Source organism: Lepus europaeus, chromosome 7 (genome assembly GCF_033115175.1).
Source record: "Lepus europaeus isolate LE1 chromosome 7, mLepTim1.pri, whole genome shotgun sequence".
NCBI classification, from domain to species: domain Eukaryota; kingdom Metazoa; phylum Chordata; class Mammalia; order Lagomorpha; family Leporidae; genus Lepus; species Lepus europaeus.
This window is the reverse complement of record NC_084833.1, coordinates 18,231,093-18,259,011: the sequence shown is the minus strand read 5'-3', so window position 1 is coordinate 18,259,011 and position 27,919 is coordinate 18,231,093. Positions and strand designations below refer to the sequence as shown.

Here is a 27,919-nt window from a genome sequence, read left to right as displayed (position 1 = left end):
GCAGTTCCAGGCTCCTGGCTTCAGCCTGGTCCAGCCCTGGCTACTGTGGGCATTTGGGGAATGAACCAACAGATGGGAGATATCGCTCCCTGTCATTCTGTCTTTCAAATAAATAAATAAAGCTTTAAAAAAATATTTCATGATAGATGTGCAATGGATATTTAGTGAATTGAACTGCAAGAAGAAAATTCAAGGAAGTGGTCAGTTCTATTCTGGGGGAGAAAATGCCTTCTCCAATCTAGTCAACCAACTCCATCCCTTAATTTAAAGCACTGCTTCTCAAACGTCAGTTGCATAGGAATCAGAAGAACTTGTTAAAATACAGATTCCTGAACCTAAGGTCCTCAAAGATTCTTTGAGTCTGGGGTAGGGCCCAAGAATTTGCATTTCTAACAACTGCTGCTGCTGGTGGTCCAAGAACCACATTTTGAGTAGAACTGGTTTAAAGAATTTCCACTACCTCCCATATCCACTTGGCTAATAAAAACATATTCTGTTTTCCCCAGTCAGTGATCAAAGGAAATCATGGGGCATAGGTTCCTTATCTAAAATACACTAGAACATTCCCAAACAGCAGCTATGTTTGAGCCCTCAGATCACAATGTGAGTTTCTCATGCTGATGTATGGGATATATGGCGGAGGAACACTGAGCCCCTTCTACTTGAGGCCAGGGTTTTGAGTAAGGAGGATCCCAAAGAGCTAAGCCCTGTCTCCCACTGTACATACCTGCATCTGTCCAGTACAGTTTGTTGGTGACCCAATCAATGGCCAGGCCGGCAGGGCTCTCCAAACTGGTATCCACTACCACCTGGGCAGGACACAAAGCTGTATTACCAACTACACTTCCACCCCAGCTTTGGAGCCCAGACTCTACCAGTTCTCAAGATTGGCAAAAGTATGCGAAGCCCTGACCCTGGAGAGGGTGGATTCCAGCCCTCAATCCCTGCCCGCCCTACCTACCTCCTGTCCTGTTCCATCCCACTTGGCCCTGCTGATGGTGTCAGTGCTGACATCTGTCCAGTACACGTGGTCATCCCGGGAGTCCCAGTCAAGGGCCACAGCACTGCGCACGTCAGCCAGTGGGATGACATCGTCGGACAGGTCCTCTGTGTCAAAGCTGATCCGACGGATGTCCATCCTTCGGGCAAAAAGCAGGAACTTGTCAAGACCTGATCAAAGGCCGAAAGGGGTCTTCTTTTAATGCTCTAAATCCAGTAACAGTGACAGACACAGACGCTCACCTGCGTGACATCTGGTTCAATCACGCTTCCTGGGACCTCGTGCCCTTCGCCCCTGCTCTTCACACCTCAGGCCCCCTCTGAGCACTGGGCAGGCCATCTTGGCCAAATCAGACTTGAGGCTCAGACGGAAATGGATCCTACCCTGGCCTGCAGTGGAACCTGTTTAAGTGTCTGTCAGCTTTATCTCAACTTTTCTGTTTCTTCCACTGGCCTGGGGAGATCCTTACCAGTACCACCCCCTGCTTCTCTGACTTCTATGCCTGCCTCCGAGCTCCTGCTGCTCCACCCCATGAATTCTTCCTCTCACTCTTCCCTTTGTAGCTTTAGCCAATCATGAAAATTCACTGATGCTTTTTCTTACCCTTTGTAGTACATGTTATTCTTAATCCCATTTTCTAGTTGAGGACCATTGGGGCTAACAGAGGTCAGGTAAGCCACCCAGGATCCCAAGGCTGCACAGCGACCAGAGCTGGGATTCAGGTCTGACTCAGAGAGGGAGCATGTGGCATCTTTGCAGCCAGCTCTCCTCCCCTCCTCCCCGCTGCCCTGTGTTGGCCTGTCTGAACACTCTCCCAGAACACTCATCCCCTGGTCTGCACAGAATTGGTTCCAGAACCCCTTTTGGATTCCAAAATTTGCAAACGTCCAAGTCCCTTGTGTAATATGACACGGTATTTGCATTTAACCTGTACATATCCTCCTGTATACTTTAAATCATCTCTGGATGATATACAATAACTATTACAGTATAAACACTCAGCAGCTTAAGCTGCTCCTTGTGATGCCAGCATCCTATTTTGGAGTGCCAGTTTGAGTCCTGGCTGCTCTGTTTCCAATTCAGCTTCTTGCTAACGTGCCTGGGAAGGCAGAGGAGGAAGATGGCCCCAAGTACTTGGGTCCCTGCCACCCATGTGGGAGACCTGGATAGAGTTCCTGGCTGCTGGCTTTATCCTGGCCCAGCCTTGGCTGTTGTGGTCATTTGGGGAGTGAACCATGAGATGGAAGATCTATCCCCTCACCCCCTACCCCGTGTCTCCCTCACTCTATGTCACTCTGCTTTTCAAATAAATATTTTTTTTAAAAAGTTGTTAGCCCAGATTGTTCAGAAATAATGACAAGAAAAATAAAGTCTGTTACATGTTCTGTACAGATGCGACCATCATAGGCCTAACTATGTAGTCCATGACCTGCAGGTGGTTGAATCACTGATGGGGAGCCCTCAGATACAAAGGGTCAATTGTATACTTTTCTACTCATGGAGGCACTTCCTGCCTAACATTCCCAGTTGTCCTCTAAGCTCTGAGAACCCTAAGACAATAGAGGAGCTGGCACAAAAGAATGCAAGGGGAAAACACAGAGCACAAAACTAGGTTATCAAGCAATGTGTGCACAAATGAAACCTCTGAATGTTTTCCCAGATGGCCCTCTCTGGAAAGGACCCAGATTCCAGGAGAGTTTGATTTTAGCCAGCTTAAGAGGGTCAGTGGGGTACACAATGGCAAATAAGAACAGCTACTACAGGGGCCAGCGCTGTGGCATAGTGGGTAAAGCTGCTGCCTGCAGTGCCAGCATCCCATATAGGCACTGGTTCGAGTTCTGGCTACTCCATTTCTGATCCAGCTCCCTGCTAATGGCCTGGGAAAGCAGCAGAGGATGGCCCAAGTCTTTGGATCCCTGCACCCACACGGGAGACCTGGAAGAAGTTCCTGGCTCCTGGCTTCAAATCAGCCCAGCTCCAGCCATTGCGGCCATTGGGGGAGTGAACCTGCAGACAGAAGATCCCTCTCTCTCTCTCTTTCTGTTACTCTGCCTTTCAAATAAATAAATTAATCTAAAAAAAAAAAAAAAAAAAAAAAGAACAGCTACTAGAAGCTGGCATTATGGTATATCATTTAAAGCAGCTGCCTGTAAAGGTGGCATCTCATACAGGCAGCAGTTCAAGTCCCCAGCTGCTCCACTTCTGATCCAGCTCCCTGTTAGTGTCCTGGGAAAAGCAGTGGAAGATGACCCAAATACTTGGGCCCCCATCACCCATGTGGGAGACCCAGATGAAGCTCCTGGCTCCTGGCTTTAGCCAGGCTCAGCCCTGACCATTGAGGATACTTAGTGAGTGAACTAGCAGATGAAAGACCCCCCTCTCTCTCTCTGTAACTCTTTCTAATAAATAAATAAACATTTTTTTAAAAATGAAAAAAATGCCAAAAGAAAAAAGAAAGAAGAGCTGTAAATATGTGAGGAGTAATCCCAGGCCCCTCACTAGCCATGCAGGTGCTTGGATCATTCCTCTTTGGACTGTTCTTTAAAAAGTCATCTCTGGGGGCCAGCATTGTGGCATAATGGGTTAAGCTGCCACCTTCAATGCTGGCACACCTTATGAGTACCGGTTCAAGTCCCAGCTGCTCCATTTCTGACCTAGTTCTCTGCTAATGCCCTAGGAAATAGCAGAAAATGGTCCAAGTGCGTGGGCCTCTATACCTAAGTGGGAGACCCGGAAGAAGTTCCTGGGCCCTGGCTTCAGTTTGGCCCAGTTCTGGCCATTGTAGCCATTTGGGGAGTGAACCAGTAGATGGATGATCTCTCTCTAGCTCTCCTTCTCTCTGTAACCCCGCCTTTCAAATAAATAAAATGAATCCTTAAAAACAAATAATAGGGGCCTGGCAATGTGGCTCACTTGGCTAATCCTCCGCCTGCGGTGCCAGCATCCCATATGGGCGCCGGGTTCTAGTCCCGGTCATTCCTCTTCCAGTCCAGCTCTCTGCTGTGGCCTGGGAAGGCAGTGGAGGATGGCTGGGGTACTTGAGCCCCTGCACCTGCATGGGAAACCAGGAAGCACCTGGCTCCTGGCTTTGGATTGGCGCAGCGCCGGCTGTGGTGGCCATTTGGGGAGTAAAACAATGGAAGAAGTCCTTTCTCTCTCTCTTTCACTGTCTGTAACTCTACCTGTCAAATAAATAAATTTTAAAAATCTATAAAAAAATAAAAATTAAAAAAAGGCCCCAATGCTCTGAGCTATCCAGGAACACCCTGCAAGGCAATAACCCTGCAGAGCTCAAGGGAAGCCCAAGTAGCAGTTCAAGGAGAGACCAGGGAATCCCCTTATGTTTCACTTGTTGGACACATACTGATCCAGGGCCCGTGCTCACGGAACAGTATCAGAGATCCTAATTCTGATTCCCTGGTGGAAGGGCTGAAAGAAAGCTGAGGGTAAAGGTAAAGAGGTAGGAATTCATTCCTCTCAATTTGACAAGAGCCTGGGCCTCCTGCTGCCTGTAGCTAAGCCATGCTATCTGGTGGAACGATACCAAGCCTGGTTGTGGGTGTTCAACCTCAGCTGGGTGGTGTTAAGGAGCCTCCAGCAGCAATGCTGGGAATTCAGTCCTCAGCTTGCATACGGGGCCCCTCAGCCTCTCAAGCTCTTCCCACCCCTCCAGCTCCGACCCCTGTTCCTTCCACCCATCCTCACGAGGCACCTCCATGAGGCTGACGTCCCAGGCCCACTTACTCTGGGCACAGGCGTGGCTGCTGATCTTGCGGAAGCCAGTGGGGCAGGCACAGGTGTAGTTCTGGCCACTGGGCAGACACAGGTGAGTGCAGCCTCCGTTGTTTTCCCCACAGCGGTTTTTCCCTGCTCAAAGAGCCCAGAGCAAGAAGGTCAGGTAAGACCCAAGGTTGACAGAGGCAGCCCCAGGGCTAACAAGTAGGGGTTTAGGTAAGGTGAGCTCCCCAAAGGGAGGACCCGTATCTTATTATCTTTGCATCTACCCCAGCTGCTGGCTCAGTGAGTACCTGACCCATAGGAGACGCCCTGTAAATGTTTGCATGAAGTAAACCAATGAGTCTTTTGGGATTCTTGATGCTGTACCACTCTAAATGTCCAGCAGGGGGAGGAATTAGCCTAAGTGATTGTCAGCCCAGCTATTCCCCGCCAAGAAATGGCAACTGTCAGGCCCCAGAAAGGCTCCCAGATCCAGGAAGCTATTCTGGTTCACTGACAGCAGTTTTTTACCTGCTGGCTGGCGCTGGGGGTGCAAGGTGTGAATGTCCATGGGGAAGTGGAGTTTGTTTCGAATGATTTCCTGGTTCTTCCCAGTAAATTTGTTAGCACTATTGATGCTCTTGGTGTGCCAGTCTGTCCAGTACAGGCTGTCTTCAAACACCGTGATGGCAAAGGGATGCGGGAGGCCTGGGGAAAGACCAAGAAGGTATCAGCCCAGACGTGGCCTGCCACGGCCCCTGGGCCTAGGCTGGGCAACGACTCAGGTCTCATGGGGGGCAAGGGTCGGGGGAGGAGGGTAAGAGAGGAAGGTCAGCAGAGCAGGGCCTTCACCTTGGCTGATGACAGCCTTGCGGTGACTCCCATCCAGATTGGCCCTCTCGATGACGTGGTGCTTGGCATCCACCCAGTACATCCGGCGCCCGGCATAATCGATGGTGAGGCCATTGGGCCAGAAGAGATGGGTATCGGCGATGATGCGGCGTCCAGAGCCGTCCATGCTGGAAGCCTCAATGCGGGGCGTGTTGCCCCAGTCTGTCCAGTAAATGGTACTAGGAAAAGAGGAGTGGAAATTGAAAGATGGGCAGAAGAGGATGGGTAGGTAACTGGGACTGTAATGAGGTAGGGGGCTTTTATCTGTTCAAGCCTGGGGACTCAGACTGTTTGGTCCACAGAGTGCTTTTGAATGCTTCAACTTTAAATGTCTTTTACCCAGGGCATTTATTCATATAACAAAACTTTTTTCTTCAAGTACTGGCTATGGGAAGAACACTTTCTTAAGCACTAGCAAAAAGCAAACAGACAAAACTCTCAGCCCCCCTGGAACGGACAATACCGCACAGCACTCGGACAGGTACTGTCTTCCTCACAATCTCTTCCAGTGCCTTTTGTATTTTTTACACACACATTTTTAAAATCCTTTCTAAACCTGTGTAAATGCTCTCTAAACCCACCCCCTAAACTGACTCCACAGATTTTAAAAACCACAGCCTAAGAACTTCTATCTCAGGAGATTTTTTTATTTAGTCCAGTCTTTTCTATTAATTTTTAAATCAAAAATAAGATAAAGAAATTAACATTAATTCTTATTAAACCCATGAACTAATAATAAAAATACTAAATAGCTACAACTTATCTACTGCCACTTAAAAAAAACCTCATCTCATTTAATCTTCACACAACTATGAGGCAGATTTTTTTTCAATCACCAGTTTAGAAACGAGCAAATGAAGACAGAGATTAACCAGCCCAAGAAGGCACAGCCAGTTACTGCAGAGCCAGGCCCCAGATCACGTGGGTCAGGCTACAGAGTCCGTACTGTTAACCCCACTCTATGAGGATGTCCCCATAAAGTCTGGCCTTGGTGGCCTGGGAATTGTCCCTGGAGGTTGCAAGGGGGATTCGGAAGCTTGAGAGACAACTTACTCACCCCTCCATGGGGTGTAAGGCAATGGCCCGAGGCTTCTCGAGGTTCTGCCACAGCAGCACCTTCCTGTGGGCCCCATCCAGGTTGGCCACCTCGATCCGTGACGTCCCCGAGTCGGTCCAGTAGAGTTTGTCGTGAACCCAATCCACAGCCAGGCCCCCTGCGGGGAAGAGGCAGCAGCCAAGCAGGAGGGGTTCAGCCCGAGTTCCTCTGTGCCACGCTAAAGCAGAAGCCCTTACACGAAGCAGTCTGTTGGGCCAGGCACTACTGGAACCATTTTGTATACATTCACTCATTTCATTGTCACAACTCTGTGACAGCCACATGCCATGATCCCCATGAAGAAGAGGAAACTGGGGTATGGAAAAGGCAAGCAACTGTCCAAAGACTGTTTCCTCCTCACTGCCCGACAAGTTCCACTTCCTGAATCCTGGTTCCGTGACCCACACCCAGGGCCCCCCACCCACCACACTGACTCAGGGGGTTGCCAATTGCCACACAGGGTTTTCCAGAGGCAGCTCAGAAGTTCCACAAGGATTTGAGCCAAATGTGTGCAAGACCAAATTCTAGCCTATTTCCCCAGCTTACAGAACAGCCTGAGATGGTCAAGTGAGCTATAGCGATCTCCTACATCTAGATACACTTACCTGAATCAATCCAAATATTCTTAATAGCAAGTAATCATCAAAACAAAACTCAGAAATAAACTGGCTGCTAAGGCTCACAGAGCACTAGAACTGTGATCCATCAACCTCTGATTCCATTATGACATTCGCCACAATGATCTCATTATTCTCACTGATTGCGCTCAATAACAAGCAAATGTTGTATCTGAACATATAAAGTTAATATGAGGGTACTTCAGAAGGCTTGTGGAAGATGAAATTAAAAGGTTAAGTTTATTTTGGTGCACAATAATGTTTATACAGATATGGGAAGAGTCTTCAAAAATTTCATGGACAGTGTATAGTATAAAAACCTATACACTAGTTAAGATGCCTTCTGCCCCCACGTCAGAGTTCCTGGGTTTCATTCCCAATTCCAGCTTCTTGCCAAGGCAGACCCTGGGAGGCCACCCATGAGTCCTGGATTGAGCTCCCGGTTCTCGGCTTTGGCACAGCCCACCCTCCTATGTCACTGCAGGGGTTTGGGGAATGAACCAGCAGATGGGAGCTCTGTCTGTCTCTCCTTGTCAGAAAAAAATAACCGCCTTGCGGTGCCGGCCCACCGGGTTCTAGTCCCGGTTGGGGTGTCGGATTCTATCCCGGTTGCCCCTCTTCCAGGCCAGCTCTCTGCTATGGCCCGGGAAGGCAGTGGAGGATGGCCCAAGTCTTTGGGCCCTGCACCCACATGGGAGACCAGGAGAAGCACCTGGCTCCTGGCTTCGGATCAGCACAATGCGCCGGCCGCAGCGGCCATTGGAGGGTGAACCAACGGCAAAAAGGAAGACCTTTCTCTCTGTCTCTCTCTCTCTCACTATCCACTCTGCCTGTCAAAAATAAAAAATAAAAAAAATAAAAAATAAAAAAATAAAAAAGATGAAATTTGAAGACTGTGCATGAATTTCTTTTTTTAAATAAAATTTCTTTTTTAAAAAATTATTTATTTGAAAGAGTGAGAAAGAGAGAGAGATTGAGATTGATCTCCTATCCTCTGATACACTCCCTAGATGGCCACAACATCCAGGAGTGAATCAGGCTTAAGTCAGGAGCCTGAAAGTCCATCTGGGTCTCCCACGTGGGTGGCTGGGGCCCAAGAAGTTGGGCCACCTTCCGCTGCTTTCCCAGACCCACTAGCAGGGAGCTGGATTGGAAGCAGAGCAGCCAGAGTTTGAACTGGCGCTCCAACATGGGATGCCACCATTACACACAGCTGTGCAACACCCGCCCCTGTGCATGGATTTCAACATCTTGCTATACCAAACTTATCTTTTAATTCCATTTTCCCATTAACGCTTTTTTTTTCCAGTTTATTTGAGAGACCGTGGTTGGGGGGGGGGGGGGCGTAAAGAACACCCATCTGCTAATTCACTCCCCTAATTCCCAGAGCCAGGGACTCAATCCTGATCTTCCACACGCACGGCAGGAACCCAGTTGCTGAAGCTGTGGCTGCTGCCTCCTGGGTCTGCATTAGCAGGAAGCTGGAGTCAGAAGCCAGAGACAGGTATCCAACTCAGGCATTCAGATAGGAGAGGCAGGCATCGCAACTGATACCTTAACCTAAACCATTAGATTAAATATCCCCCCCACCCCATGAACTTTCTGAAGTACCCTCATATACACTAGCAAAGCTTTGATGTATTAGAATTCCACTTAAGATTTCACTGGAAAAAAATATTCTGCTTCCTAAGGTTTGCAAACCCCTAGCCTGCCTGCCTGCCTGCCTGCCTTCCACTGCAGCCTTGCCCCTTCCCCTGGGGCCTCGTCCCTACCTGGGCTCTCCAGCCCAGTAGACACAACCTCCTCCACATTGCTGCCGTTGAGGTTGGCACGGAGGATCCGGTCCAGGGTGACATCCGACCAGAAGACAAGCTCACGCCGGTGATGGAAATCAAGGGCGATGGCATTCTCCAGGTTGTTGAGCAGCAGGGTGTACTCGGAGCGGTGCGGCAGCACCTGCCGGATGTCGATGCGATTGGCAAACAGTAGCACAGGCTCCGGCCCTGGGACACAGCATAAAAACCAGGTCCCCACTGGGCTTCAGCGCTGTCCCTGATCCATACTCATCGGCACACACCCCCAGGTCCTCAGCTGACAGATGCTCCCTCAAGCGGTCAGTCTTGGTACTGCAGGAGTGGAACCCTCCAAACTAGATTCCCCCTATCCCACTCCTGTAAGAGGTTTCCTGGGGGCCCAGGATGGAACTCAGCACTCCATTTACTCTGATGGAAACTGCACTACCTGCCAGCTAATTCCTGAGCTCCAGATCACCTGGCGTTTCTCCACACTCAGCCCACTCCCCACCTGGCCAGCACTGCTTACCCAGCGCCTTGCAGCTGCGGCGGTCGGGCCGTAGCTCATAGCCTGCTTCACACCAGCACTGGAAAGCCCCTTCACTGTTGGTGCAGCCCTGGCTGCAATACCCCTCTTCGGCACATTCATTCACATCTGCGAACACGGGGCAGGGTCAGGAGAGCTCCGTCCACCACCCTCCCACCCCAGCTCCCAGGCTGACTGGACTGGCTGCTTCCTGCTCTCATCCCCGCCTACTTTCTAGGAAGGCCGTGAAACAAGGGGTTAAGGCTCTCTGGGGCCACGCAGACAGAGCTGGGCTGGAATCCCAACTCTGCTGCTGCCTAGCTGTGTGGCTTTTGGTAAGTTACTGAGCCTCCCTGAGCCGTGGGCGGGATGATCCCACTTCCTAGGGTGATCGGGATAATGGACCGGGGTCACGTCCATCCTGACCCACAGGAAACACGGCTGCCTGTCTGCTGCCCTTGCCCATGGCCTGACTCCGTGCTAAGCCAGGCCCCAGCTCACCGTGGCACGTGCGCCCATCCTCCATGAGCCTGTAGCCTGTGTGGCAGGTACACTGCACTGCTCCCCGCAACATCTGGCACTTCTGGGCACAGCCGCCGTTGTTAACACTGCAGCTCTCCTCACCAGTCCGGGGCCCTGTGCCAGCCAAGGCAGAGTTGGGAGTCGAGCCCAGAATCCTCCCCCAGACAGCCAACTTGGCATTCCACCTGGCCCACGGAGCACAGCTCCCAAAGCTCCAAGAGTCCCCAGGGAGGATTCCCTTTGAGCCTTCTGGGTGGGGTTCAACCACAAGCCACGTGGCAGGTCCGCCCGCTGGGGACACTCACGGCAGCTCTGCTGTGGGCTTTCGTCGCTGTTGTCACCGCAGTCATTGACCCCGTTGCACAGCTTCCTCTGCCCAATGCAGCGCCCGTTCCAACACAGGAACTGGTCCGAGGCACACTGGGGGCTTCCTAGAAAGAGAGGGAGAGGGAGAGGGAGGAAGGGAGAGTCAGTCGCAGCGGGGCAGGGCTTGGGTCAACAAAAGGATGGAGCCTGTCATTTTCTAGGGCGAGCTGGAGACAGATGAGACTCAAGGTGGGAGGGTCGGGGTCCAAGGCAGGAAACAGCTCAGACAGGGCTGGCTGAATGTCTGCATTTGTGTTCTCCCCTGGGCACCACAAGGCAAGGGACGGGATGTGGGACACAATCAACCGTATCTCTGTAAGCCTGGTATGGGTGTGGGCAGGGAAGTGGGCATGAGGCTGTCAGCTCCAGAGCAGTAGGCTCTGGCTGAGTGTGGGTTGGGACACGAGCGGCATTTGTAACTCATAGCCCTGATACCATGTTTCAGGCTCCCGGGGGCCCCAGGTCAATGATGCACCTGAGTTCGACCCTGGTCACTGGGAAGGGCAGGAAAATCCATAGCATGGGAAAATCTAAATATAGCACCTCCAGGGCAAACTGGAAGGGCAGCGGTCACACCCTCTTTCCACCCGTGGGCCCCACTCCAACTAGAGGCTAAGGGGTCTGGGGGAATCCCGGGAGACTCTACCTGTGTTCTCACAGTTCTCTTCATCACTGTTGTCTGCGCAGTCGACCTCCCCATCACAGCGCCACGACAGGCGGATGCAGCGGCCTGACCGACAGCGGAACTGCTCTGCTGTGCACACCGAGGTGGCTGGGCAAAGCAAAGGCCTAGTGACAGGCTGGCCTCGCTCGGCCTCAAACTCTGCCCTGCCACCCGAAACTGGACCTTATGTCAGCACCCATGCCACCCTTCTCGACACCAGTGTGAGCTGGTCTATGGGGCATCCTTGTGGGAATCGGGCCTCAAGGCTCTTTACTGCCATCCTCGGGAAAAGGCCATGATGAGGCTGTATCTACTATATGACTGGTATCCGACTGGATATTGCGCCTCTGTGCAGTGTCCAACCCACACAACGGTGCATGGTGGTCCTGTCCAACAACCCCACTCCCTAGTTGCAGCCTTCGGTGCTGTCCCTCCACTCACTGCAGTTGCGTTCATCAGACTGGTCGTCGCAGTCCGCGTCACCATCGCAGCGCCAGCCCATGTTGAGGCACAGGCCACTGTCACACATGAACTCCCCAGAGCGGCAGGGCTGGTGGGAGGCTGGGGAAACACAAGTTTTTCATCTCTAGCCAGTCTGTGCACTCAGTGTTCCACGGTAGACAAGAAAGCCCAGCCCCAGCACGCTGGCTCCGTCCAAGGAGGCCCAGGGAACCCAGGAACTCCTCCCCCGCGCTCCCGCCCACCTGGGCCTCGCCTCCCAGGGGTTCCTCCTGGCCTGGCCTCCCCTCCTCCCAGCTGCTGGGGCACTCACAGCAGTCAGACTCGTCCGACCAGTCTCCACAGTCATCATCACCGTCACAGTGGTAGATGTCGAGGATACAGCGGCCGTAGGCGCACTGGAACTCCTCCAGGTTACAGGGGGGCGCTGGCACTGCCGAGGCTGGAAGGAAGGCAGAGGTGAGGAGAGGCAGACACTCGGGCCGGAGCACAGACGCCCTGTCTCCCCCGATGGGCAAGATGCTCAGGTAGGGAGCCTTCCTGAGGTGAGACGTCACCAGGTTCCATCACAGATTCCCATCCCATATGGGCAACTGCTTCCACCCTAACGTAGGCCAAGGAGGAGCTGCTTCGTAGGAACCCACCGGCTGGCCCCTGCACAAACACTGCCTTGCCCTGAGCCATGGGACCGAGCCCTCTGCCCGCACCCAGCCTGACAGCCTGAGGGCGGGGGCACTCACGGCAGTTCTCCTCGTCGGAGCCATCTTTGCAGTCTGTGTCACCATCGCAGTACCAGTGCTCGGCTATACAGCTGCCATCGCTGCAGCGGAACTCCTTGTCAGAGCACTTGCGCATGTCTGGGGGATGCAATGGGACAGCCCTCCTGAGGGGGTCCCAGGGGCAACCGTCTCCCCATCGTCCCTGACACCCACTTGGCCCTTGGGGTGCTGACCCAGCCCCTGGAGGACACCCAGCTTCAGGGCAGGCTCTCCCGGGAAAGCCAGGGTTCCCAGGATGTCCTCCAGCTCCAGATCCCTGGTTCAGTTTCAAGGTCTGGCAGGGCTTGGGGCCATTGCTGCTCCCTCCTGCCATGGCCAGACCTCCCACCTGCCTCCGTGCAGCCCATTCACTCACCACACTGCTCATCGCTGTTGTCACCACAGTCATTGTCACCATCGCAGTGCCACAGGCTCCGGATGCAGTAGCCATTCTGGCAAGGGAACTCGTCCTCCTCACACTCGCGGGGGGCTGTGGGCACAGAGCAGCCGGGCTGACACAGGCAGGGCGTCCGGTGCCTGGGAGCCCAGCGTAAACCCTTCCAGAGCAGCCAATCAGCCCCAGTGCTGCCTGCGGGCTCCGAAGGAGGTGGCCAGCTCCTGGGAAAGCACAGGACCAGGAGCTGAAACCCAAAGGCTCCCAGGGCATCATTTTCTGATGGAAAATCCCTTCCCGACAGAGCCTGATGGAGTGTGTTGGACCCCCCCCCACATCCCTCCCCCACCAACACTCACGACAGTCCTGCTCGTCCGAGTCATCCTCACAGTCGTTGTCCCCGTCGCACACCCAGGAGCGCCGGATGCACTTGCCGTTGTCACAGTGAAAGTCAAGAGGGGAGCAGGTGGGCAGCACTGAGTCCCGGTGAGAGAAGGGGACAGGGAGTCAATCTGGCAAACTTCTTCAGGCAGCCTACACCCAGCTGGAAGTCCTTCCCCAATACCGCCTGCTCCGCACTCCCCTCTCTTACATTCTCCCCTCACTGACTCCTACGCCTGCCCCAGTGCACAGAGAAACTCAGCAGAACCTATAACCTAATGAGAATCTCAGCAGAGCATGGCGCTGAGGGATTCCCAGGGCCAGGGAGGAAGAGCGATGTCAAGAACACCAAGAAAGCAGCCAGAAAAACATGAGCAAGAGAGGGAAGGACTCTCTCTCCTCCTCTCTGGGCTCGATCTCCAGCGCTAGAACTCATTACTTATCACACCAAACAAGTCATTTGCCCTTTCCGAGCTGTAGCTTCTTTGACTGTACAATGGGGATAATTATTCTTGGCTCAGAGAAGGCCCAGGGAAGAGCTGCATGAAAGTGAAGCATTTGTCAGCATCACAATTAGCCGAACAGGTGAGGGCTAATGAAGCCCAGGGAGGAGCTCCGTTCTCACTGGAGAGGCTGCGGGTCAGAGACGTCACCCCCGACACCCAGACAAGTGGCTCACCAGTGCTATTTTTATGTACCCAGGCCAGGACATCATGGCCTCTGTGCATGTGTTAGGGAGAAGGGGATATGTAAACAGAATGTAAGGCTTCTTACGATGCTTATGTTATTTTACAAAAGTGTGTTAGACTGCAGAGCAAAATAGGGAACATAGAAGTAATCTGCACCCGTGTTTAGTATCTACGTCTTTTAAATGCACAAATATTCAGTCCACACATGCATATTTACATAAACATGGCACGATCTAGTTAAACAGACCACCTGCTATTTCAAAGGGGTTTTCTTCTATACTTTTTCCAGAGTTTGTTTCACTGGACAGATGAGGGGTCTTCGTAAAGTTCAAGGAAAATGAATGTTATGAAGAAACTATGTGTGCATTTCAACAGTCTTCCTATGCCAAAATAAACATCTTTTAATGCCATGTTCCGTGAACTTTTGAAGTGCCCAGTAGAAATACAGAGGGTTGGAGCCGTGAACACTGTGGAGCAGTCACCTGTCTGCTGACCGTAGTCACCCTTGGAAGAGCTCAGTTCTCCAAGTCTGGCACAGTTGATGCACAGAGCACTCCATCAGCACCGGCCTTGCCCCTCCTCCACCACTTCCCATCACCCCTGGGAGGTACTTACTACATCCATCCTCATCGCTGTGGTCCCCACAGTCATTGTCTCCGTCGCACTGCCATTGGGCGGGGATGCAGGTACATTCGCCAAGGGCACTCACGGCACACGTGAAGTGGCTCCGGCCACAGGCACACTCGGGGCTGCTGGCCAGGCCTGGGCAGAGGGAAGAGAAACCGGAGAGGGCTTAGCTTCTGCTCAACCAAAGGCTATTCTAGGGAAAGGTAGAGGAGCCTAGTCCAGGGGTTCTGTCATCTGGAGACCCATGAAGAAAATGTGGATGACGTAATTGGGCCTCCTCCCTTCTCCAGGGCATAAATGGTCCAGAAGACTCGCCCAGCCATTGGCTCACAAACAGCCCAGGGACCTGGCCTATGATGGGGCTTTTTTTTTTTGCAAAGTATTTGCAAAGGCCCAGGGGCCAACCATGCTACCCGGAGGGTTGATGCTCTTGCAGAATGGGAGCTGGGCACAGAAGGGGTAATGTGGAGAGACTACCATAACCTGTCCAGAACAATGCTGAGACAAGGATGCTTTTGCCTCTGGACTAGACCTTGGCAAGTTGACCAGGGAGAGTAAGAAGAGTAGAATTGAAATGCTGGTGCTCTTTAGGAAGAGGAATCCACAGAGGGGAAGAGGAAGTAGCAAGTGCTGCTCTGAGTCCCTCAGATCAGGAAGAATGGGGCTGGTGGAGGCAGGACCAGGCCCCCTCAGGGCAGAGTCCCTGGGACCAGCCACTGCCCAGAGGAAGGATGGCAGATGAAGCCCCTCCCCCAGCCTCAGCAGCACACAGCTGGGTTCCCTATTGAGCATTAAGCTATCAGCCTGGCCAAGTCCCATGACCGGCTGCTGTGCCCCCTCCCCAGCATGCCCAGCAGGATGCCCTGGGATGGCGTGTGAATGGCTCAGTGCCCTTGCTCCAGCCTCAGCTGGAACAAAGGGTTCTGCCAGGGTCACTCTCCCCCTTCGCGGCGTTCATCTAACCCGCTGGGCTGCTTGCAGCTGGGGAAGGAGGGGGCCACCACTCATTGCTCCTCTCTCCCCCTTCTTCCTCCCCTCACTGGGCTCTGCCCTCAGACTGGGCTGGACGGGGAAGGAGTCGGCTCTACATTGTCACCCTACTTCCTCCACCCGGCCCAGCTTCTCCCTCTTGGCCCATATTCCTGATGTGCATCCTCACCTCACGTTACACTTACTTGGCCTAGCCTAGAGCTCGGGGCTGGAGTGGAAGGCTGTGCTGTTAAGCCCTGCAAAAGTGAGAAGACCCTTCCCTCTCCACGTCAACCCCAAGGGTTAAGTGTGAGCATAAGGTAGAGCTTGCTTGCTTTTTTTTTTTGACAGGCAGAGTTAGACAGTGAGAGAGAGAGAGAGAGAGACAGAGAGAAAGGTCTTCCTTTTTCCGTTGGTTCACCCCACAAGTGGCCGCTACAGCTGGTGTGTTGCGGCCGGCGCACTGCGCCGATCCAAAGCCAGGAGCCAGGTGCTTCTCCTGGTCTCCCATGCGGGTGCAGGGCCCAAGAACCTGGACCATCCTCCACTGCCTTCCCGGGCCACAGCAGAGAGCTGGCCTGGAAGGGGGGCAACTGGGACAGAATCCGGTGCCCCAACCGGAACTAGAACCCTGGGTGCCAGCGCCGCAGGTGGAGGATTAGCCTATTGAGCCACAGCGCCAGCCAAGGTAGAGCTTTCTTAACCTGCAACAATGGAAGAACGGAGGCATGGCCTTTGTGACCTGTGGACCTCTGACGCTAGAGGCCAGAACGCACATTTCTACGACCACCGATTCCCACCTGGCTCTCTCGCCTGCAGCGCGGCCCTCCCCCTCCACGTGCTAAGGGAAGCAGCTGCCCTAAGGATGCGCTGCAGAAGCCAAGGGGAGGCCATCTTGCTATGTTCACAGGAAGACCTCAGTCCAAGCCCAGTGTTCCTGTCTCTCCAAATCTCTCTGAAAATGTAGGACAGATTATTCCCCAGGGGACCACTGAAGACTTGCCGGCCCCGGCTCCAGTCCCAGCGCCAGCACCATCCTTTCTGGCCTGTTCTAGAATCCCTGAGAAGGGATGAGGGCTTCTCTAACTCTGGCCTGGACTCCAGAGTCTGAGACACTCCGGTAGTATGACCAGCTCATCACGGCTACTGGCTGCCTCTTAGGCAAGTCTGGCTGGACTCAGCAGCACAGGATGTCCCCTGTGACAAGGCTCTCCAGGGCCCAGACCCTCTCGTGGTGAAAAGGAGAGAGAAGGTAATCAGTGGGTCTGAGCTACAGATGATTTTGCCCCCCCCCCCCACCGGCCCCGGGGGAATCTGGCAATGTCTGGAGACATTTTTGGGTGTCATGACTGGCAATGCCACTGGCAGCTAGAAGGTAGAAGCAGAGATGCTGCTCAACACAGCACAGACAGGTCCCCACGACAAAGAACCGCCTGCCTCACGATGTCCACAGAGGTTGAGAAATGCTTCCAGCCCCATTCAGGAGGCTATGAAGATGCCCCAGGGAGGCATCTGTGGCCCAAGGGGTGACAAGAACAGAGAGGAGAAAGGGGAACTGAAGGCAAGGGAGCAGAGAAAGCACTGGCCCTGGAGCAGACAGACCTAGTTCCACCCGCCAGCTGTGAGACCTCGTGCAAGTCACTGAGCTCCCTGCACTTCGATTTCCCCATTCACACAAACACACACACACAAAAGACTACAAAATAAAGAAGAAAATAAAGATGGAAGACACTAACCTTATGCCTTGGCACACTGAAGATGCCAAATAAATGGAGAGTGAGAGTGTGGGGAAATGAGGGCTACATTTTTTTTTTTTTTTTTTCAAAAACATTGCTTTTAAGAATCTGAGTATCTGGGGCCGGCGCTATAGTGTAGCAAGTAAAGCTGCTGCCTGCAGTGCTGGCATCCCATATGGGAGCCGGTTTGAGTCCCAGCTGCTCCACTTCTGATCCAGATCTCTGGTATGGCCTAGGAAAGCAATAAAAGATGGCCCAAGTCCTTGAGCGCCTGCAGCCATGTGGGAGACCCGGAAGAAGCTCCTGGCTCTTGGCTTCAGATTGGCACAGCTCCGGCCATTGTGGCCATCTGGGGAGTGAACCAGCGGATGGAAGACCTCTCTCTCTCACTCTGCTTTTCCTTCTCTCTCTGTGTAACTCTGACCTTCAAGGAAATAAATAAATCTTAAAAAAAAAATAATCTGAGCATCAAGATGGGGAGAGCAAGAAGAGCAGGATCTAGGGCAAATGAAAAGGAACAGAGGGCCGGTGCTGCAGCTCACTTGGCTAATCCTCCGCCTGCAGTGCCGGCACACCGGGTTCTAGTCCCAGTTGGGGCACCAGATTCTGTCCCGGTTGCTCCTCTTCCAGTCCAGCTCTCTGCTGTGGCCCGGGAAGGCAGTGGAGGATGGCCCAAGGGCTTGGGCCCTGCACCCCATGGGAGATCAGAAGGAAGCACCTGGCTCCTGGCTTCGGATCAGCGCAGCACGCCAGCCGTGGCAGTCATTGGGGGATGAACCAATGGAAGGAAGACCTTTCTCTCTGTCTCTCTCACTGTCTAACTCTGCCTGTCCAAAAAAGAAAAAAGAAAAGAAAAGGAACGGAGAAGGTAGAGGAGCCCGCCCCATGCCTGCCCTTGGCCCAGTGCTAACAGAAGTCCTGAGTTCCCAGGGCAGACTTCAGGAACAAAGCACTCCATGGAGTGGGCATCGAGTTAGTCCCAGGCGGCTGGAGAGTCACGACTTCCTGCATGTCAGATCAACATCTAAACACCGGTGCTGCGGTGCTGAAGGTCAAGCAGCCACCGGCCAGGCAGCTCCTTGACTCGGGCATTCATACAGGAAACAGACGCATTATTCTCCAAAAAGCCAGCTCCTCTGGAAATGACTGCCTCTCAGGAATCCCCAGCGGTGGAATTCTGCTTTTCTACTCAAATTCTGCCTCTGATCATAAAGGGCAGCTTTTTAACCCTTTTTAAGGAAAAGAATGAGGAGTAAAGAAAAGAAACAAATGACTGTGGCCGGCGGGACACAGCCTTCACTTTAAGAAGTGCTGAGTTATAGTACTCAGGTTTTGTTTCTGGCCTCTAAAGCTGTTTACAGCCACACTGCAAGTTCCCTGGACACCCAGGGACCTCGGATCTAACCCTTGCACCCAATACAATTCCACAAGGAAGAGACCTTCCCAAGGTGTTCCTTATCTAAATCAAGTCATCCAGAGCTGGTGTTGTGGCACAGTGGGTTAAGCTGCTGCCTGGGATGCCAACACCCCAAGTCCCAGTTGCTCCACTTTCAATCCAGCTCCCTGTTAATGTGCCTGGGAAAGCAGCAGCAGATGGCCCAAGTGCCTGAGTCCCTGCCACCCATGTAGGAGACCCAGATGAAGCTCCTGGCTTTGGCCTTTCCCAGGCCCAGCCATTGTGACCATTCGGGGAGTGAACCAGCAGATGGACAATCTCTCTGTCTCTCCCTCTCTCTCTAACTCTGCTTTTCAAATAAATAAATCTTTTAAAAATTTTGGTCAAGTCATCCAAGTTTGGGACACATGTTACCATGCTCGTAGGCCCTTTCTAAGAGGCTAACCAAAATCTCCCTTCCCTTCCCCAGCCACGCTACCAATCTCTCACTGCTGTTTTGAAGGAAACACGAGAAACAGCCATCTGGTATAGCAGAGCCACTGTACCATTGTAGTAGACAGTATAGATTCTGGAGTCAGAGAAAGCAAGATAGAATTTTTGTCCTACCACTCATTCTACAACTTTGAGCAAGTTAGTCAAGGGTTCTATGCCTTAGTTTCTCTAGCTATAAAGTAGGACTAATGATAGTTAGTTGTACCTCAAAGGGTTTTGTAAAGATTAAAAAAGTCCATGTAAACTGCTTAGCACAGGGCCAGCACACAGCAAAAGCTTCCTAATAGCACAACTATCATTTACTGAGTACTGACCAGGGACCTTCCAAGTTCTTCTATTTTTTTAAAGAGTTATTTATATGAAAGGCAGAGTTACAGAGAGATGGAGAGGCAGATACACACAGAAAGAGAGAGAATCTTCCATCTGCTGGTTCACTCCCCAAATGGCTGCAATAGCCATGGCTGGGCCAGGCTAAAGCCAGGAGCCCAGAACTTCATCCAGGTCTCCCACATGGGTGCAGGGGCCCAAAAACTTGGACCATTTTCCACTGCTTTCCCAGGCACATTAGCAGGGAGCTGGATCAGAAGTAGAGGAGCTAGGACTTGAACCAGTGCCCATCTAGGAATGCCGGTCCAGCAGGTGGTGGCTTAACCTGCTAAGCCACAGTGCCAGGCCCCCAAGTTCTTTCATAAGTGCCCGTCATATGCTCTATCACTGAAGCTTCCAACAAGTCTTGGAGGTGATTGAGGCGCTGTTATTATCATCACCATTTTATAGTCCAAGCCAATGAAACACAGAAGTCTACAGACAAGTCACAAGGGAACCAAGGGTTGGGGCCAGCATTCACACCCAGGTAGGTGACGGTAGTGCTACTTTGCAAGTCTCCAAAAACCCCAAGATCAGAAAGAAAAAATTTCTAATTTCTAAGTCCTTCTTTATGCACTCTCCATTAGCAAATATGCAGCGAGTTTATGAGTCCCAGATGCCCCCTTCTGGTTACTGCTAAGGTAAAGACCAACTCCCCTTGCCTTCCGGTAAAGGAGAGAATCAGAAGGTTGGAATCCGAATCCTTGGGAAGCAGTGTCTCAGTACTGATCCAGGAAGGAACAGGTCTTCTGACGTGAAATTCTATTCTGCAGTTCCTCTTTCCGGTTTGCATGTTATGTCTGTAGATTATTTTGTAGGCACTTTCACTCTGCTCTCACTCGGAGCAGTCATGTGGTGCCCATTTGGCATGTACAGTCACCTGCTTTGGCCAAGATCATGAGGGAAGTAGGAGAGCCAGGATGGCAGCCCCACTCTGACTCTCAGACTCGTCCTCTTAGTGTGACCTCAGAGTCTGGACTTTCAATAAGCTTTCCAGGGGACACTGGTGCACTCTTAAGGGTCTAGAGGCACCGCTATCTCCTACTGCACGGCACGCTCCACTGCAGGTGGACCACACCTGTCACATGGAGGCACCTGAAAGAACAGTGACTGCACGCAGCTACAGAGCAGCTTTTTCCAGTTGAACCAGAGATGAGAAGGCTTAAGAAGCGCCCTGTTGAGTGTTCTGGAGTATGACGGCTACCCCTTACAGAAGGGATTAGGGTTACAATGGGAAAGAGAGGAATCGTCATTCACATAAATGATGGACATTTTTCTTCTAACCTGCCCAAGCCCTTCTACTCCTGTCTACTGGTGGCAATAAACATTTTCTTTTTTTTAATTTTTTTAAATTTATTTATTTATTTTTTTATTTTTTGACAGGCAGAGTGGACAGTGAGAGAGAGAGAGACAGAGAGAAAGGTCTTCCTTTTTGCTGTTGGTTCACCTTCCAATGGCCGCCGCGGCTGGCGCGCTATGGCCTGCACACTGCGCTGATCCGATGGCAGGAGCCAGGTGCTTCTCCTTGTCTCCCATGGGGTGCAGGGCCCAAGCACTTGGGCCATTCTCCACTGCACTCCCTGGCCACAGCAGAGAGCTGGCCTGGAAGAGGGGCAACCGGGACAGAATCCGGTGCCCCAACCGGGACTAGAACCCGGTGTGCCAGCGCCGCAAGGCGGAGGATTAGCCTAGTGAGCCGCGGCGCCGGCCGCAATAAACATTTTCTAATGAGGCTAAGCCATTTGAAATAAATATAAACTACATCCAGGCCAACTGAGGGACACAGCCTTTGATTTGAACTCCTCGAGCAGCTCTTAGCAAGCACCTCTCACCGAAAGGGATGCTCCAGTATCAAGACAAAACTGAAAGATGGCATGGAGCCACCGGGGACAGACCTAACCTCATCCAAGAGACACTTAGACTCTGGAGAGACCTATAGATGGGCACCTGCCTAAACAACATTAGCACTGACAGGGTAAGTGCTAAGTAGGTGGCTACAGGAGGTCAGGAAGTGGGCGCTTTCCTGAGGCTGTCCCACCTGGACCCACCCCACCCTGGCTGAGCTGGAAGCCCCTGCTCTTCACCAGAGAGGTCCTTCCGTGTTGCTCTCTTCCTTGACTATAGCTCTCCGGCAGTTGGGATTGTGTGAGACATAGTTTGCATTTGTACTCACAGTGCACAGAGTTCAATGCTTGGTATGCGGTAGATGGTCAATATAAGTTGTTAAGTGAATGAATGAGTGATACCTTTCTCTAGACTCCTCTGGAATCCGTGGGAGAGAGAGGCCCAGTGTAATAGAAATAAAAGTCGTTACTTCCTACCTAAACCAGTACTCAACAGGAATCTTCCTTTCCAGGCAGTGTCCTAGCCCTACCCTTGTCCTGAAAGAGGCCTTTTCATCCGCTGTTTTCCCAGGCAGTGAGAATGACAAGCCATGACTCGACTTATTTTTGTTCCATGGTCCCTTTTATTCCCCGATCCCTCCCTGGAGGCTAGCCTTACTCAGCTGGTGTGCCTGGTAAAGTCCTCTCCTCTGTGGGCTTCTCCAAGGGGGACATCAGACACTGGTCCCAGCAAATGCAGTCCTCTACTGCCCTCTTAAACATAAAAGGGAAGTTCTTAATGGTCAGCCTAGAGGGTTAGAAGCCAGAAGAGCATGATGTGAAGAACATGGGAACAGAACTTCCCAGGATGTCAATTCTGGCTCTGCTAGTTTCCAGCTATTTGACCCTGGGCAGTTATTTAATCTCTTTATATCTTAGTTTCTCATGAGGAAAATTTGAATAATAGGAGTCTCTACCTCAGATGGATGCTATGACAATTAAATCAGCTAAATCATGGGGCTAGTATTTAGCCTGGTGGTTAACATGCTCATGTCCCACACTGAAGAACTTGGGTTCCAGCTTCTGATTCCAGCTTCCTGATAATGTGAATCCTGGGAGGTGACAGTGAGGGCTCAAGTAATCAAGTTTCCTGACATCCACGTGGGAGACCCTACACTGAAGTCTGGCTCCTGACTTCGGCCTGGTCCAGTCCTGCCTGTTGCAGGGGCTTAAGGAGTGAACCAGCAGAGGGAAGCACTCACACATGCTCACATTCTCTCTCTCATATAAATACATGCATTTTAAAATAGCTCATTCATAAAATATTAGCATAATTCCTGGCACATGCTAAGTGCTCAATAAGTGACAGCTCAGGGACTGATACTGTAGTACAAGGGGTTAAGCTGCCCTCACTGGCATCCCCTCTTGGAGCGCTGGTTCAATTCCTGGCTACTCCACTTCTGATCCAGCTCCCTGCTAATGCACCTGGGAAAGCAGCAGAAGATGGTCTAAATGCTTGGGCCCCTGCCACCCATGTGGGACAGCATGATGGAGTTCCTGGCTCCTGGCTTTGGTTTGGCCCAAACCTGGTCATTTCAGGTAGATAGATATCTCTCTCTTTCCCTCCCTCCCTCTCTCTTCCTCTCTCTCTCTCTCTCTCCCTCTCCCTCTCTCTTCCTCTATGTCACTCTGCCTTTCAAATAAATAAATCTTTTAAAATAATTTTAAATAATGATGATTCTTGTTATTACTATTAGAGATCTGACTCACTCCAGAACTGTCTTATCCAGTCACCCCGTGATTAAGAACTACTTTAGGGCCTGAGATGTCTGCAACCATTTCTGTGCGCCAAGCAGTGACGCTGTTGGCATGAAGAAGTGGAAAAGAGTAAGTACTACGGCCAGTCCGCTTCACGGCCTTTCTCTGGAGGAGTGAGGCACATGGTATCCTTTATCCTCGCCTAACTTACCATCAACTAATTCCTAGGAGGCGCGTGTAGGAGAGAAAATTCAGAACCTTAAGTACAGAGTAATGCAGAAAAATATTCATTTCCTCTTTTGTAAAATGGGAGCAATAATAGTATCTATTTCATAGGGTTGCTGGCAGGTTTAAATGGAGAATACATATGAAGTTCATAGTGTGCGGCTCTTGTATTGTTGTTGTTACTAACCCCATTATCTTCATGCAGATGTGTCCCCTCTCTCAACCCAGTGATATAGCTTTGATATCAAGCTGTCTCTATGCAGGTTCTCAAAATTTTATCTACCGTACCCAGAAGCTGACAATGCACAAATCCAAGGGGACTTGAACATGGCTGGGCACTGTGAAGGGTTGTTCAAAATACTGGGCATTTAGCCTAGTAGTTAAAGCCCTGGCTGAGATGTCTACATCCCATATCCAAGCGCCTGAGTTTCAGTTCTAGCACTGCTCCCAATTCCAGTTTCCTGCTAATGCCAACCCTGTGAGGCAGCAGGCGATGGCTTGAGTCCCTGTCACCCTGTGGGAGTTCTTGGCTCCTGGTTTTGGCCAGTTCAGCTTAGACCTGCAGTTGGGGAGTGAACCAATAAATGACAGTTCTCTCTCTCTCTCTCTGCCTCTCAAAAAAAGAAATAATAATAATAAATTTCAAAACAATTCATTGCTTTCTTCTGCAGTATATCTCAAAACACAAGGTCCACACAGTAAGACACCTGGCTTCAGGGTGCAACAAATCACGTTTTCTAGAAGCCTTTTAAAGCCTCCCTCAATCAAAAAGCACTTGGAGAGTAATTTTTTTGTTTTTATTTTTATATATTTTTAAATTTTTTGACAGGCAGAGTGGACAGTGAGAGAGAGAGACAGAGAGAAAGGTCTTCCTTTGCCGTTGGTTCACCCTCCAATGGCCGCCGCGGCTGGTGCACTGCGACCGGTGCACTGCGCTGATCCGATGGCAGGAGCCAGGTGCTTCTCCTGGTCTCCCATGGGGTGCAGGGCCCAAGCACTTGGGCCATCCTCCACTGCACTCCCGGGCCACAGCAGAGAGCTGGCCTGGAAGAGGGGCAACCGGGACAGAATCCGGCACCCTGACCGGGACTAGAACCCAGTGTGCCAGCGCTGCAAGGTGGAGGATTAGCCTAGTGAGCCGCGGCGCCGGCCTGAGTAATTTCTTATATACTGGGATTCTCTGAGATGTCTACAAAGAGAAGAGGTCAATGTAAAATAGAGATTTTCCCCCAGCCTTCAGCGTCTGTGATGGCCTCGATTTAAAATATTCTGCTCTGAAAGGTAGTACGAGTTGGATGTTTAACAGAATGGGTTCTGAGTTCAAATCCTGACTCAGTTAATTACTAGCTGTGAGATCACAAAGCCTCGGTGTGCTCTAAGCCTCAGTTTCCCACCTGTAAGAGAGGCATCTAACAGTGCCTATCTCATAAGGTTATTTTGAGGAGTAAATGTAATAATATACTCTGACTGCTTATCATAGTGCCAGGGGTACAGAAAGCTCTTCAAAAGGTTATCTACCCAGAAGTACATTTGAACTTAGTAGACCTCATGTCTCAGTTTGTGGTGCAAAAATGGTCACCAAAGATCATCCTTAGAAGAGCAGAAATTCTCATATGGGGGAAACACAGTTCTGAGCCACTCACTTGTACTGCTTTTCTGAGCCCTGTAGTTGAATCTTCTTTTTGAAACTGCCTGGAGGCCGGCGCCGTGGCTCACTTGGCTAATCCTCCACCTGCGGCGCTGGCATCCCGTATGGGCGCCGGTTCTGTCCCGGTTGCTCCTCTTTCAATCCAGCTCTCTGCTGTGGCTCGGGAAGGCAGTGGAGGATGGCCCAAGTGCTTGGGCTCCTGCACCTGCACGGGAAGCCAGGAGGAAGCACCTGGCTCCTGGCTTCGGATTGGCACAGCGCCCCGGCCGCAGTGCACTGGCTGTAGCAGCCATTTGGGGAGTGAACCAACAGAAAAAGGAAGACCTTTCTCTCTGTCTCTGTCTCTCACTGTCTAACTGCCTGTGGAAAAAAAGAAAAAAAAGGAAAGAAAAAAGAAAGAAAGAAACTGCCTGGGGTGGGAAGAGTGGAGAGACAAGCAGGGAACTCCCCTTTCTTACATGCTAGGCTTGTGGGTAGCATAACCTGGCATCTCCGTTTGGCCTCTAGACCGCTAGAGTTAACCTCAAGGACAAGTTGTCTCCTGTCCTCATCTGTGTCTGCAAGGTGGTGGCAGCCCAGCTCCTAAGGCTGGGGCCGCGGGAGGAGAATCTAGTGCACTTCCCCCGGCTCTCACCACCCCCCAGGCCTGACAGGAAGTGGAGCTGCCGAGCTTGGAGAGGTCGCTGGAGCACTTACAACCTCTTTATTTCACGTGCTAATCAGGTGTCAGCCTCAATACCCTACCCTATGCTTGCCTGACCCTATACCCAGAGGAGGGTCCCTCTTCCCCTCAGCCGGCACAGGAGCTTCCCTGCTCACTCCAGAAAACCTCTGGTGATAAATTATGCAGCAGCACCTTTGTGTCGCTGCCTCTCAGCCAGATGGGAGGTTTGCTCCCAGTCTTTTGTTTCCGGCTTGGCTCAAAGCTCTGATCCTCGACTCTGCACAGAGGTGAGGGGGAGCTCCCGTAGGCCAAGTCAGGGCTTGCAGCAAGCCTCAGCCAGGCCTTCCCCAGCTGAATCTCAGGCGGTGCCCCTCCCTCCTCATGCTCACCTGCGTGATAGCGGAGCTCTGAAAGTCCCTGTCTGCATGGGGAGCAGGGCCATCAGGGCATCTGGGCGTGCTGACAGTCAAGCCACTCATCTGTGTGCACTGGTGAGAATGCCTGCGTGCGGCTACAGAATGAAGTCTGCTCAGATGGGCGTGAGAGGTGCCCAGAGGCACCTAGGATGTTTCCTTCTTGCTAAATCAAAAATGCAGAGTAGAAAATGGAGTCAGATGACCGCCAGAGCATCAGCTCTTTCTGAAAAGGCTGCTCTTGGTTTCGGTCAGCTTTCCGAAGCTCCCAGAAACATCACATCACTGGCACTAACTTAAAAGGAAGAAACAAAGAGACCGCAGGGGTCAAACTTTGGGGTGGAGGAGCTGGGGGCCGGGGGTGAGTCTGGGGTTAAAGGTCTGCGTCAATGATCCCCGCACACTGACAGGACTCCTAATTGAAGACGGTAGTCGTGAAGCAAGGAGGTTTTGAAGCAGCCCAGCCCCCAAATTGGGGCAATTACTACCTTATGAGCTCTGGGGCCTGACTCCCTTCCCAGGCCGGTGGGAGGGACAGCTTGGAATTGTAAACTGTTCCAGCTTCCAGAGACCTCAGCTAGCACTTCTCAGCCCGGGGTCACAGCAACCTGAGGGTGCGGGGTTGCCAGGCTGCATCCCTGACCACCTGACAGGGAAGTTCGGGGAGCAAAGTTCCACGTCCCAGGATCACTAAGTCAGAGTAGATTCCCCAAGACTCACGTTACAGCTTAATAGACCTCTTTCCAGAAGTGTGGACGCGAAGGGCCTATGCTTAGGTTTTATTCAGTTTTCAAGAAGGGGCAAGATCTTTAAAAGAGAAAATACAGAAAACCAGCTGCAGAGAATGAAGGACCAAGCCTGTTTTAGCACAATCATTTCTTTAGTGCAATTATTTCTTCCCCGGATTCCCATATTCCAAAGGCAAGAACCATCTCCAATCCACTTATGCAACCTCACTACCAGTGCAGACCTATAGCAACACGGTAGTAGTCAGGTTCTGTGCTGAACAGTTTCAATGTACTATTACCTCATTGGATTTTTCCATATTCTCATGTGATAGTTTACCACTTCTGCCCTCTTACTACCCCACTTCCATTTTCAGGAAAGAATATTGAAGTCCAGGGGGAGAGTAAGCGTTTTGCACAGGGTCACTAAGAACTCACTGCCAATGTCAAGGTTCAAGCTCAGGTCTGCTTGTCCTTTTTCTTCACTGAGCTATGTGTGCAGTGATTAGCCTTGTGCTGGACAAATGTGTGTGCTGAATGGATGAACAAATGAATGGGTGTGGAGCCCAGTTTGGGGAAAGCTCCTGAATGTACTAGGGAGAGAGAACCTGACAGTGCCAGCTCTAAGTTGGAGGGAGCGTGCAGGCACAGGCAGTCATCAGAGCTATTTATAGGTCCAAACTCCAGGCTCTGCAAGCCAACCAGTCAGCCCTGAGTCTTCTCTGGGACACTGAGTCTTCCTAGGCTGAGAAGAGAAGGGTTTCCACTGCCAGAGATGAGACGGTAATCCAGATAGTCTGGGGTCCAGATGCCCCATGCCCAGGCAACTGTGACCAAAGTCCTGGCTAAGATGTGTCACGGAATGTAGAGAAGACTAACAGACTTAGCCAGCCAAGGCCATGGAAGTGTCTCATAATTATGTGATATGCCCAGTCGTTAAAAAGACAAGAGTGCTTCTTAAAGTAGTTGCTGAAACTCTGTTCCTATTTGGAACCCCCTGCTACTGACTTTGTCTTTAACAGAAGAGCAACATAAACAACCCCTCCCATTTTCCTTCTTCTTAGGGATGAAGACTGACAGTTCATCAGTAGAAAGTGAACAAAGAGCTATTAAACACCCTGTCCTCTGTGACCTTCCACGTTCTGCGCAGGCCCAGAAGATGGACTTACCCGATGTGCTCTGTATCAGACGTGGCCAGACTCGG

At 51.6% G+C, this 27,919-nt stretch overlaps 1 protein-coding gene across 1 annotated transcript in view; it reads right to left on the bottom strand.

Annotated features, from left to right (window-relative positions):
• The window catches only part of LRP4 (LDL receptor related protein 4), a 57,896-nt gene that overhangs the window by 26,215 nt on the left and 3,762 nt on the right, over positions 1–27,919 (bottom strand). Inside the window, exons 3-19 of the mRNA XM_062197482.1 lie at positions 14,489–14,635; positions 13,163–13,279; positions 12,786–12,899; positions 12,392–12,508; positions 11,965–12,093; positions 11,634–11,753; positions 11,175–11,300; positions 10,468–10,593; positions 10,142–10,276; positions 9,644–9,769; positions 9,094–9,324; positions 6,666–6,822; positions 5,570–5,787; positions 5,249–5,425; positions 4,745–4,867; positions 962–1,170; positions 728–809 (exon numbers count right to left, since the gene is read on the bottom strand). Of these exons, the coding sequence (XP_062053466.1) occupies positions 728–809; positions 962–1,170; positions 4,745–4,867; positions 5,249–5,425; positions 5,570–5,787; positions 6,666–6,822; positions 9,094–9,324; positions 9,644–9,769; positions 10,142–10,276; positions 10,468–10,593; positions 11,175–11,300; positions 11,634–11,753; positions 11,965–12,093; positions 12,392–12,508; positions 12,786–12,899; positions 13,163–13,279; positions 14,489–14,635 (2,454 nt within the window). The remainder of the gene's footprint in view (positions 1–727; positions 810–961; positions 1,171–4,744; positions 4,868–5,248; positions 5,426–5,569; positions 5,788–6,665; positions 6,823–9,093; positions 9,325–9,643; positions 9,770–10,141; positions 10,277–10,467; positions 10,594–11,174; positions 11,301–11,633; positions 11,754–11,964; positions 12,094–12,391; positions 12,509–12,785; positions 12,900–13,162; positions 13,280–14,488; positions 14,636–27,919) is intronic.